Source organism: Tachysurus vachellii, chromosome 20, assembly GCF_030014155.1.
Source record: "Tachysurus vachellii isolate PV-2020 chromosome 20, HZAU_Pvac_v1, whole genome shotgun sequence".
Classification (NCBI taxonomy): domain Eukaryota; kingdom Metazoa; phylum Chordata; class Actinopteri; order Siluriformes; family Bagridae; genus Tachysurus; species Tachysurus vachellii.
Window position 1 is genome coordinate 17479815 of NC_083479.1, and position 12825 is coordinate 17492639.

The 12825-nt window shown below is 37.0% G+C and overlaps 1 protein-coding gene across 1 annotated transcript; it reads right to left on the reverse strand.

The window, feature by feature from the left end:
• Window positions 1–2832: 2832 nt before the first annotated feature.
• On the reverse strand, window positions 2833–7557 carry LOC132863535 (beta-microseminoprotein-like). Its single transcript, XM_060896397.1, has 4 exons — window positions 7414–7557; window positions 6941–7034; window positions 6284–6401; window positions 2833–3175 (listed from the first exon to the last, which is right to left on the reverse strand). Exons 1-4 carry the CDS (start codon window positions 7414–7416, stop codon window positions 3064–3066), a joined length of 327 nt encoding a protein of 108 aa, XP_060752380.1. The 5' UTR covers window positions 7417–7557; the 3' UTR covers window positions 2833–3063.
• Between the last annotated feature and the right edge of the window lie 5268 nt (window positions 7558–12825).

Consider the following 12825-nt stretch of genomic DNA (forward strand, 5'->3'; position numbering starts at 1 on the left):
TTTGGGAGACATTTCTAGGGACTGATGAAACCAAACTGGAACTGTTTTGACATATGGACCAACGGTATGACCAGAAGAATGCCATACCCTAATACCCAATGGTGAGGCATGTAAGATAAGATAAGATAAGATAAGATAAGATAAGATAAGATAAGATAAGATAAGATAAGATATACCTTTATTCGTCCCACAATGGGGAAATTTCTCTGTTACAGCAGCAAAGAAAAAGAAATGCAAATAAATAAAAGAATAAAGACATAATATAGTATGCAGTATAGACACAACACAATGTATAAATACAAAGAAGAAAAAAGAGACCACGAGTAAGTAGTTACGCTAACAGACATATTGCACACAAGTAATAATGCACGGTTTTAAAATTTCTGTGATTGCACGTGTTGTTTAAAATACTTTGTTATTGTTATTATTGCAGTTAAACAGTAATACCAGTGTGTATTATGGTGACTGGTTCACTGGGAGCAGCTTTGATTGTAAAGTCTAATAGCAGCAGGGAGAAAAGTCCGTCTGTATCGCTCCTTCAGACACTTAGGATGTAACAGTCTATCACTGAAGGAGCTGCTCAGAGCTGAAACCGTTTCATACAGGGGGGAGAGTCGTTCTCCAGCAATGATGATAGTTTTGCTACCATCCTCCTTTCTCCCACCTCATGTACTGTACAGTGTCCAGAGGAATCCCCAGGACTGAGCTGGCCTTCCTGATCAGCTTGTCCAGTCTCATCCTTTCTGCATTAGAGATGCACCAGCATACCACACCCTAGAATATGGCTGAGGCCACCACAGAGTCAAAAAAGGTCTTCAGTAGCTCTCCCTGCAATCCAAAAGACCTCAGCAGAAGGAGTCTGCTCTGTCCTTTCTTATAGGTTGCCTCAGTATTGTCTGTCCAGTCCAGTTTGCTGTTCAGATGTAGGTGGGTCATTGATGATGTGAGGCTGTTTTTCTTTGGCAGAAACTGCCAGTCTTGATCGTGTACCTGGCATCATGGATCATGGATTCCTAGAAATACCCAGCCATTTTAAAGAGAAACGTGATGCCTTCTGTTGACAAATTAAACCTTGGTGATCAACAGACTTTCAAGCAAGACAATGATCCCAAGCACACCTCTGAGTCAACCAAAGGAACATCCTGGAATGGCCTTTACAGTCACCAGGTTTAAATCCGATTGAAAATCTTTAGTGGGATTTAAAGAAGGAAGTTGCAGCACGGAAGCCATGAAACACCACTAGATGAGCTGGAGGCTTTTGCACCTGAAGAATGTGCAAAGATTCCGATCGAGAGGTGTAAGAAGCTTGTCAGCATTTACCGAAAACCTTTGTTAGAAGTTATAAACGCTAAAGGCTGCTCAACAGTACTGAAGCTGGTGGTGTTAAAAGAGTTACATTTTTCATTTGAACTTCATAGTTAAGTCAACATTTGTTCATCATTATCATTCATCAATATCAATATAATGTCTTTGGACATGAAGGGGTTAAATATTTCTGACTGCAACTGTATAAATGAATGAAACTGCTGTCATCTGTTTCATGTTCTTTCCGTCAAAGAAGCATGTGAACACGACGTATTCGTAATTACGACTTCCGTAGTAGGAAGTAGGATCGTTCTGAAGGCAGCATCAGTCACAAAAATTCATTTCCACCATCCAACATCTTCCATCACCATAGAGTCAGTCTTCTTTTGTGCCTGAATCTGAAACATGAAGGCATTTAATGTATATCTCAATCTCTGCCACACCACGATGTTACCCAGAGATAATTGTTTTTATTTATTTTTATACTATAAATACGTCTACGTAGATACAATATACTGTAATTAATAGCAATAATAAATCCGTTCCTTACGAGATATCTCAATTAGACATGGTAATGTATCCAGTGTAAATGGTTATTTCCTGTCAGTTTATTAGCTTAATTCCGAAAAGATCAGCTACAGTTTATTGTTTGTTTATTTGTCATTCCTTAATGTAGGCTTAAAATGAGCATCATTTTAAGGTTCATCATTACTGTTACTCTAAATAACACAACTAATGAAATAATTTGGGGGGGGGGGGGGGGGGGCACAGTGGCTTAGTGGTTAGCACGTTCACCTCACACCTCCAGGGTTGTGTGGAGTTTGCATGTTCTCCCCGTGCCTCGGGGGTTTCCTCCGGGTACTCCGGTTTTCTCCCCCGGTCCAAAGACATGCATGGTAGGTTGATTGGCATCTCTGGAAAATTGTCCGTAGTGTGTGATTACGTGAGTGAATGAGAGAGTGTGTGTGCCCTGTGATGGGTTGGCACTCCGTCCAGGGTGTATCCTGCCTTGATGCCCGATGACGCCTGAGATAGGCACAGGCTCCCCGTGACCCGAGGTAGTTCGGATAAGCGGTAGAAAATGAGTGAGTGAGTGAGTGAGTGAAATAATCTGAGTGACTTTTGGCACAAAATAATACATTTGACCAAGATTGGTTCATTTAAAACTGAGAGGTAATTCTTCTGTTTACCTGCTTATTAAAAATGCTTAAAGACCTCTTTGATCTTCAGTATATTTACATGCTTAAATATAAGCATGCTTATGCTTCATCATTTTACAAAAGTGCTAAAAGATTAATCCTGGTTTGCTCCTGTTTCCTGTTTCATCGCATTTTAGATTTGTGATGTATACGATACCATCTGATCTGCTTTTCATAGCCACAAGCTGTTCTGCGATCTAGATAAAACCTTGACTAAACAATCTGGACTTTGATAACAAGATACACTTGTTCTAAGCACAAGACAGGATAGCGATCAAAAAGATCTAGAGACAAAAAAAAACGGAAAGAGACAAATAAAATCACATGCTCAGCACAATGGAGGTCGAATTTATTACGAACAGGTAGATCACTGGATGTCAAAGTGCATTTTCTCCTCCACAAATCATCTCCCGATTCATCCCACCATTTTACGACAGCACAAACAATTCAGCAACTTTCTTTTTTTTTTTTGCTTAACTCCACATTGCTTTATATGTAGATATGGTTTTAGTCAGCACAGAGTGTGTATGCTGTGATGTGATGTGTTGTGATGTGCTTTTTATTTTCCAATAACGTAACATTTAACACTCGGGTCCATACTGGTTAATGTGTAAGTACACGTTCGGAAATTGTATGCCATGATGCAGCCTTTAGTCACGTGCGTTGGGAATCTGTAAAATGAAAATAAATAGATGATGCATTTACATATTACATGAAAATAAATTAAAATAAATGAATGAATATACAGCATGTTCATTTAACTTAGTCATGAAATGAGCTGTGCATAGGTGAATAAAATGCAGGAAACTACAGAAACAATGTGTAGTCTATGTATGTATGTATGTATGTATGTATGTATGTATGTATGTGTGTATGTATGTATGTATGTGTGTACTGTATGTACGTGTTAGTATATGTGTGTATGTGTGAATGTGTGTATGTATGTATGTATGTGTGTATGTACGTGTGTGTATATGTGTGTATGTATGTATGTATGTATGTGTGTATATGTGTGTATGTGTGTATGTATGTATGTATGTACGTGTGTGTATATGTGTGTATGTGTGTATGTATGTATGTATGTATGTGTGTATGTACATGTGTGTATATGTGTATGTGTGTATGTATGTATGTATGTATGTATGTATGTATGTATGTATGTATGTATGTATGTGTGTATGTACGTGTGTGTATATGTATGTATGTATGTATGTATGTGTGTATGTATGTATGTATGTATGTGTGTACTGTATGTACGTGTTAGTATATGTATGTATGTATGTATGTATGTATGTATGTATGTATGTATGTATGTATGTATGTGTGTATGTACGTGTGTGTATATGTGTGTATGTATGTATGTATGTATGTATGTATGTATGTATGTATGTATGTGTGTATATGTGTGTATGTGTATGTATGTATGTATGTACGTGTGTGTATATGTGTGTATGTGTGTATGTATGTATGTATGTATGTGTGTATGTACATGTGTGTATATGTGTATGTGTGTATGTATGTATGTATGTATGTATGTATGTATGTATGTATGTATGTATGTGTGTATGTACGTGTGTGTATATGTGTGTATGTGTGTATGTATGTGTGTATGTACGTGTGTGTATGTACAGGTATGTGTGTATATGTGTGTATGTGTGTATGTATGTGTGTATGTACGTGTGTATGTACATGTGTGTATATGTGTATGTGTGTATGTATGTATGTATGTATGTATGTATGTATGTATGTGTGTATGTACGTGTGTGTATATGTATGTATGTATGTATGTATGTATGTATGTATGTGTGTATGTATGTATGTATGTATGTATGTGTGTACTGTATGTACGTGTTAGTATATGTATGTATGTATGTATGTATGTATGTATGTGTGTATGTACGTGTGTGTATATGTGTGTATGTATGTATGTATGTATGTATGTATGTATGTATGTATGTATGTATGTGTGTATATGTGTGTATGTGTGTATGTATGTATGTATGTACGTGTGTGTATATGTGTGTATGTGTGTATGTATGTATGTATGTATGTGTGTATATGTGTATGTGTGTATGTATGTATGTATGTATGTATGTGTGTATGTACGTGTGTGTATATGTGTGTATGTGTGTATGTATGTGTGTATGTACGTGTGTGTATGTACAGGTATGTGTGTATATGTGTGTATGTGTGTATGTATGTGTGTGTATGTGTGTATGTGTGTATGTATGTGTGTATATGTGTGTATGTATGTGTGTATGTACGTGTGTGTATGTGTGTATGTATGTATGTACGTGTGTACAGTATGTACGTGTGTGTATGTACGTGTGTGTATGTGTGTGTATGTGTGTATGTATGTATGTATGTGTGTACTGTATGTACGTGTGTATGTGTGTATGTATGTATGTACGTGTGTATGTACGTGTGTGTATGTGTGTATGTGTGTATGTATGTATGTGTGTATGTACATTTGTGTATATGTGTATGTGTGTATGTATGTATGTATGTATGTATGTGTGTATGTACGTGTGTGTATATGTATGTACAAATGCAAATATAGTAAGACAGTTTTAATGAAAATATCACCACACAGGGTATTGTAGCTAAAGACAGAATACACAAACCAGGAAACAGACAGACAGAGTTTAAAAAAAAAGGCCAATAAAAGTTTGGCAAAGACAGAATACACAGTGCTTAGTGTTTACTGCACCAAGGTTGTGTAAACGCATGTCTCTTGTCAGCAGAGAGTGTGTGGGTGTGTATAACGTTGGAGTTGACCTGACCTTTACTTTTAAGATACTTTGTTTGTATGAGGTTAGCTATAATTAATATTTTCTTTTTAAGGACCTGTGATCGAACTAACTATTTGTGTTTATTTAACTCCCATCACTGACAGCTCCTTGGTTTAACATTCTCATTAGTGTAGTTACTTTTGTAACACTTTCAAAGTTGGACTCCTTTTTAATGTAGCTCACATGTGTAGCAAGAACTTTCTGTAGATAACGTTTTCACCCAGAAGCCTGTTTTGTTGTGTTCATGTTCAGCAGTCTTGCTGAATGTCTTTATCATGTCTCACTTCATTGTGGTGCTTAATATGAAGCTCACATAAAATTAGACACTCAGGACTAAGAATTTGTAGCTTAGAAGTATTTCTGTTTTTCCCTCAGCCTAATAAAGGTGATATACTGTATATTTATAGAAAAGATCCAAAAAATAAAAAAAAAAGGTTAATATTTTTCACACAAATATTTCTGTCTTCAAAGTAAATGTTGATATCAAACCCATTTTTTATACTGATTGAAAATGTCCCATAAGTCCCATAAGACCACTATATACAGGATGTTAGAGTCCAAATATTTAAATATCTGAATTGCATACAATTACTACTGTCATTGTTATGGTCTAAAGGATCCATAGATGTGAGATATTTACTAGTCTTTGCCAGATTTCCTCTGCAGCTGACCCTTGTCTGACCGGCTGTGTTTGCTCAATGGATTTCCCGCATGATCCTGTTTACTCGTGCTGAAGGTTGGCGGATTGTTCTTGACTACACCGAGTGGATTTGTACTTTTGAATTGTTTGCTATTAAATGCCACGTTTGCGTTTGTACCCCTAAGTCGGAACTTTAGAGCGGCTCTCGGAGCGGCAGGTCAGGGATTTGAACAAGACCTCAGTAAATAACACAGACACAAAGCTGCTTTTCCTGCTCTCACTGTAATGATGGATGTTTGTGTGTCTGTATATTAGGCATGTGTAATTTTTGCTGTCATATTTGTTACCCGTCACAGCAGTCCATGGAGAATGTGTTGCATGTGCACTTTTCACATATGCTGTTCCTCCAGTTGGAGCCCATAAAGTGCCAGGTTTTGTCTGTTTTATCAATACAGTGATTCGTACCTAGTGCAGAGAGAAATGTATATCAACAATATAATATGAATATACATTGGTATAGCTGTGTGTGTAAGGGATGATGTGAGTCTATGTCTGTGTGTGTTTGGGGGTGCTGTGTCTCTGTGGGTGTGTATGGCGGGGGGGGGGGTGTATGTATGTATGTATGTATGTATGTATGTATGTATGTGTGTATACATTATTGTTGTCTGTGTATACACATACATATATATATATATACTTACACACAAACACACACACATATGTATATGTTTGTGTGTCTCTGTGTGTATATATTATTGTGTGTGTATACACATACATATATATATATACTTACACACAAACACACACACATATGTACAGTATATGTTTGTGTGTATCTGTGTGTATATATTATTGATCTGTGTGTATACACATACATATAAATATGTATACTTACACACAAACACACACACATATGTACAGTATATGTTTGTGTGTCTCTGTGTGTATATATTATTGTGTGTGTGTGTGTGTGTGTGTGTGTGTGTGTGTGTGTGTGTATCTACCTAGTCTCAATCTCTGTGACCAGCAGGCAGCATGGATCAGAGGAACCAGCACAAACAGGACAAAACCCACAAACACTGATCTCTTCAGCATGGACTTCAAAACAAAACAGCAGATGAGCAGATGGATTAAATCAAAATCTCTCTAGTTCCTTTCACATTAACTTCAGTTTGATTTTCTCTTCATGTCTACTGTTCACTATTTAATGTTTTAGAAAACGCCATTCTTCATGACAGTAGATCAGACAAAATAACGGCTAAAGTGTTCAGAACTTTAATAAACTTTGTGCAGCTACAGTACCATATGAAATGAAAACATACACTAGGAATAAAATATATTATAAATAATTTTTTTACATTTTTAAAAAGACATTTTAGAATGTTGACATTGAATCATCAAGAAATGAAATGGTTTTTTTTTACAGACGCATTATAAATCGAAGAATAATTTCTAATAATTAGGAAGACAAACTCACCATTGTTCCAAACAAGTGAAAAGAAATATTCAAATGGTTTTAAATCTACAACCACCGACTTATTTTATGTAGTTCAGAAACAGTGCCGAGTCACCGACCAGGAAAACACCAATATAGTTTGTGCCAAATTATACAGTGTGTGTAACATCAGGACTTCCAGATTGCTGCAAAAACGTAAAATCTAGAGTTTCAGACATTGGGCCTCAATATTTTTAGTAATTATTTGTACTTTTCCCTGTAAAACATTTCATGATGGTTAAATTTGTAAAAACAAATGTTCGCCTGCTGCCTTAAAAACCTGAATAATCACAACCTGGTGATAATTTGTTGCATTTCAGAAGTAGTCAAGACCATGGACTGAAAATGTCATTTCTACCTCTAAAATATGTCATAATGATGAGTTATGAGAGAAGAAATAAGTTGACATAATTAACGAAGCTCCTGTTTATACTCTGTGTTTATCAGAATTGCGATGGTGAAAGATGTTTAAGCTTCACACTCAAAAATTTAACAAAATAAAAAGAAATACAAAGAAGAAGGAAAGTTGTTGTCCAGTATGTCCAGTATCTGTATCATTTTTATAGTCTGTGAATGAAATGTGTTGTCAAGTAAGCTTCAAACTCTTTCAACAACGTTTCATTAAATAAATGAGTAATAAATGGAAATGTTCATGTGCATACTTTGTATTATTTTATAAGAATTAACATAAATAAATAAATAAATAAATAAATAAATAAATAAATAAATAAATAGGAAATGTTTATGTTTATACATCATACTATTTGAACAACATTTCTACAAATAAATAAATAAATAAATAAATAAATAAATAAATAAATAAATAAATGGAAAGTGTGCATACTTCATACTCTTTTAAAAACATTTACAATCTTTACACTTATTTTAGTCCAGATAAAGTCGTACTGCTTGCTTAACAATACCAGACGATTACTGTAAAAGTTTGTAGTTGGTAACTTTTTGGAGACATGTGCCATCAGGATCCACACAACAGATTACTTCACCAATATCTTTGTGTAATTCAATCCTCTATTGTACACTGGTTATATATTCAGTGACTGCACTTAGGTTTCTATTATAAACCAGGGCTGAGTTTTTTGTACTGGGAAATGAATGAGGTTTGTATTGATTTCACTGACTTATAACTGTGGAAGAAAAAATAAAGTACACTAGTCACATCTAGTCACATGGTACAGGCTGCAGAATTAAATACAAAAGATATAAAACGGTACGAGAACCCGAGCCAGAGTGCTGCGTTTAGACATAGACTACAATTTAAAGGTTTTCTTGTTTTTCAGTTGTACACCAGGGTCTCCCACACCTTATCAGTTCTTGTGCTTCAGTAGACTTGCTATAGTTGTGGTTAATATAATGAACGCCAGCTACGCTAATTCCTCTTCATTTGCTTCTCCAATTCTACCCATCCCGAGGCACCCAGAAATTGTACCAGCTCCACTTGTGTTCTGCTTCATGAACATTTCAGACCTTCAAGTGAGACGATGCAAACTCCACGTGGTCTTTGTGGACAACAACCTCCTAATCAATGCACAATTGTCAGACTGTATCTGACTGTAGAAAGGATATTGTTCATTATTCACAGTTTATAATCACACCCTCCAGTGCCACCCAAATGAGGATGAGGTTCACTTTTGAGTCTGGTTCCTCTCAAGGTTTCTTCCTCTTCCATCTAAGGGAGTTTTTCCTCACCACAGTCACCTCAGTCACCTCAGGCTTGTTCATTGGGGATAAATACAAACACATTTAAATATAAGTACAATATTAATCTTGAACTTTTTTATTATTGTAATCTTTGATATTGATTTTTTTCTACTATATTTCTTATGTTCCGTAAAGCTGCTTTTCTGACAATGTCCTTTGTTAAAATCGCTATACATATAGTATTGAGTTAGATAGAAGCAGTTTGTGGTGTTCTAAAGGGAGTAGCTCACAGCATGGCATGAACCATTCTTACCATGAAAAGAAAGTTCCTTCTTTCTTTCTTTCTTTCTTTCTTTCTTTCTTTCTTTCTTTCTGTTATGAGCCTGTAAACAAACTCAACTCCTAATGCTCCAGATGCTAAACTAACCCAAAGGCTACTTTTGTTGCTTCCATAATCACTCTCACTCTCTCAATCATTTTCTACCACTTATCCGAACTACCTCGGGTCACGGGGAGCCTGTGCCTATCTCAGGCGTCATCGGGCATCAAGGCAGGATACACCCTGGACGGAGTGCCAACCCATTACAGGGCACACACACACACACTCATTCACTCACACAATCACACACTACGGACAATTTTCCAGAGATGCCAATCAACCTACCATGCATGTCTTTGGACCGGGGGAGGAAACCGGAGTACCAGGAGGAAACCACCGAGGCATGGGGAGAACATGCAAACTCCACACACACAAGGCGGAGGTGGGAATTGAACCCCCAACCCTGGAGGTGTGAGGCGAACGTGCTAACCACTAAGCCACTGTGCCCCCGCTTCCGTAATCAGTTCAAAGGTTTTCAGTTGTGATTAGATTTCAGTTGTGATTACAAAAGGCTTCTAAAAATCACTTAGCCTTTTACAATGATTCACTTGGATTAGGAAACATAACACGAGATTGAAAAAGAGGACTGATGAGTGCCTCTGTGTTACAATGTAGATCGTTCTTTAAATCATCTGATCAATTTGATGTTTTTGGAATAGCTAAAAATCGAGCTTTTCTTTGGAAAACAAAAGAAATTTCCAAGTGATCCCAGTGATAGCATTTCTCTGCATAGCTTTCATTTTTATTTCATTTCAAGATTCTAGCAATCGCAAATAGCTAAGACCTTGCTTTCATTTCCCCTTCATTTCATTTTACACACCTCTATCCTCTGCTTAACTAATTTAATTTCTAACCTTATCTTTCTCGTTTCAAGCTTAATTTGGTCCATCTGGAAATCATACTTTTTTTTGGGCTTTAGAAAGTCTACAGCTACAGTGCTGCTCCAGAAGGTTTTACAGGAGGTTTTAATAAACGACCAATTAATCAGACGAGTTTTTACGCCGTATACAAGATAAACCTCAGTAGGTCTTCTCTTTCTGACTTTTCCCTTTATAATAATGAAGAGCAATAAGTGAAAGTGGGGGCATGGTGCCTTAGTGGTTAGCACGTTTGCCTCACACCTCCAGGTTCGGGGTTTGATTCCCGCCTCCGCCTTGTGTGTGTGGAGTTTGCATGTTCTCCCCGTGCCTCGGGGGTTTCCTCCGGGTACTCCGGTTTCCTCCCCCGGTCCAAAGACATGCATGCTAGGTTGATTGGCATCTCTGGAAAATTGTCCCTAATGTGTGATTGCATGAGTGAATGAGAGTGTGTGTGCCCTGCGATGGGTTGGCACTCCGTCCAGGGTGTATCCTGCCTTGATGCCCAATGACGCCTGAGATAGGCACAGGCTCCCCGTGACCCGAGGTAGTTCGGATAAGCGGTAGAAGATGAATGAATGAATGAATGAATGAATGAATAAGTGAAAGTAATGTAAATGTAAATATAAATGTAAATGAAAGAAGTCATTAAGAAAAAAACAAAAAAACAAAGCAGGAATCTGGCAGATGCAGCAATATGAAGCGCAAAGCTGTCATTGGTGAATGTAGATTACAGTTACGTTGTGTGTAAGTATGCACCCTGAATCATTTTACAACAACCTTAGAGGACACGTGTGTACTTATAGTCAATATGTTGCTTCCTGTGCTGCACTTCCTAGCATGTTCATCAGACATGATCACAAACACACAGACATGAACATGACTGATACAGGACAAATCGTTCAACCACCAAATAAAAGCTGAAAAATAAAAGGAATGTCACATTTTCGATACACCGCTAATCAGACCCAGGTTCAAGGTAACATTCGATGCTTTTTATTTACATAAAAACACTTTATACAACACAAATTTATCATAATAGAGAAACAGAAACACCACATGAAGACCAAAACACTACATGCAAGGTGACGGACAAAGACAGAAAAAGGTGAAAGGTATAAATAGAGCAACATATTAAGGCTAACGTGAAGAGGTGGCACCATGAATGAAAGCAGATGACCTTAAACAAGCAAAAATGTGGAGATTTTAAACTATAACAATTCTTCAGTTGTAGCACAGGTAGATTAATGTAACTAAAAAGTCTCCAAAAAATGTTGTTTTTTTTTTGTGTGAAAAAGGTTAATGAAGTTCAGGCGGTTAGTTATTAGAATAACAAGCCATCCCAGCAAATATTAGTTAATTACCCAAAATTTGCTTTAGATAATATATTCTGCACATTTAGTCATTCTAGGTATGACACGCGAGCAAGTTTGCAGTACTCTGTTCCTCACGATGCATGCTTCTGTTTCCCATAATCCAGTTACAGACACGTGCAGAAGCAACAGCAGCAACCATCGACTGTGTGCTGGTGGCTAAAACACAGCTTGAGAAAAAATATATATATATAATGCCTGCCTTAATATAATTGGCTTGAACCGGTCCAGATTGGAGGTAGGAGGCAAATAATGTTTTGTTACGATAAGTCCCAAAAAGAAATGAGTGAAATGAAACTAGCAAACAATCTACCGGCATCAGGGAAAAGAACAGGGTCAAACAGGGACATGTCAATCAGACTAGATGAGATCAGGGTCATGAACAGGGAACATACAAAGTCCAGTAACCAGGAAGAACATTCAGGCTTGGTAAACATCACTAAAACAAAGGTGCTTATGAGGAGTACTAAACCAATTAAAACACAGGTGAAAATTATTAGTATGATGATGCATGTGAGCGTGGTTGTACAGGTGAATGATGGGAGTCGGAGTCCGTGGCTGTCATGAAGCGCGTGAGTTTGTGATGTGTAGCAATACGGCAGATGATCGCTTTCCATTAGCTACATTGATACAAAATAAATAAATAAATAAATAAATAAATAAATAAATAGCTTGCTAGATAACAAAATTCGAATTAAGTAACTCTCTTTAAATTGAATACATTTAATTAAGATTGATTTAATACGGACAGTTGATGTGATCCAGTTTCAGATCCACACACACACACACACACACACACACACACACACACACACACACACACACACACACACACACACACACACACACACACAGTCACTCTGGATAAGGGTGTTTGCTAAATGCCATAAATGTAGATCCTGAGAGTTAAAAGTGTATATTACTATCAAAACCATTCAACCTCAGACTATAAGAATCTGCTGTATGTTGAGGGAAATTCTGCAAAAACACACATTCACTTTGGTCAGCAATTCTTTCACGTACTGACCCAAGCTGCTTTGCTGATGCAGCCACTTATTTATTTTTTTCCTCCTGCAAAATAGGTTCAGTCTGCACGCGCAGTCATCGGTGTTTCATGACCCGGAAT

Bases quoted from the DNA above. Each gene is read 5' to 3' on its own strand.
- LOC132863535 (XM_060896397.1), bottom strand. The intron at 6,402-6,940 runs GTAGATACACAC...TCTCTGCACTAG, and splicing joins GTCACAGAGATTGAGACTAG to GTACGAATCACTGTATTGAT. The intron at 3,176-6,283 runs GTAACAAATATG...TTCATTTTACAG, and splicing joins TCCATGGACTGCTGTGACGG to ATTCCCAACGCACGTGACTA.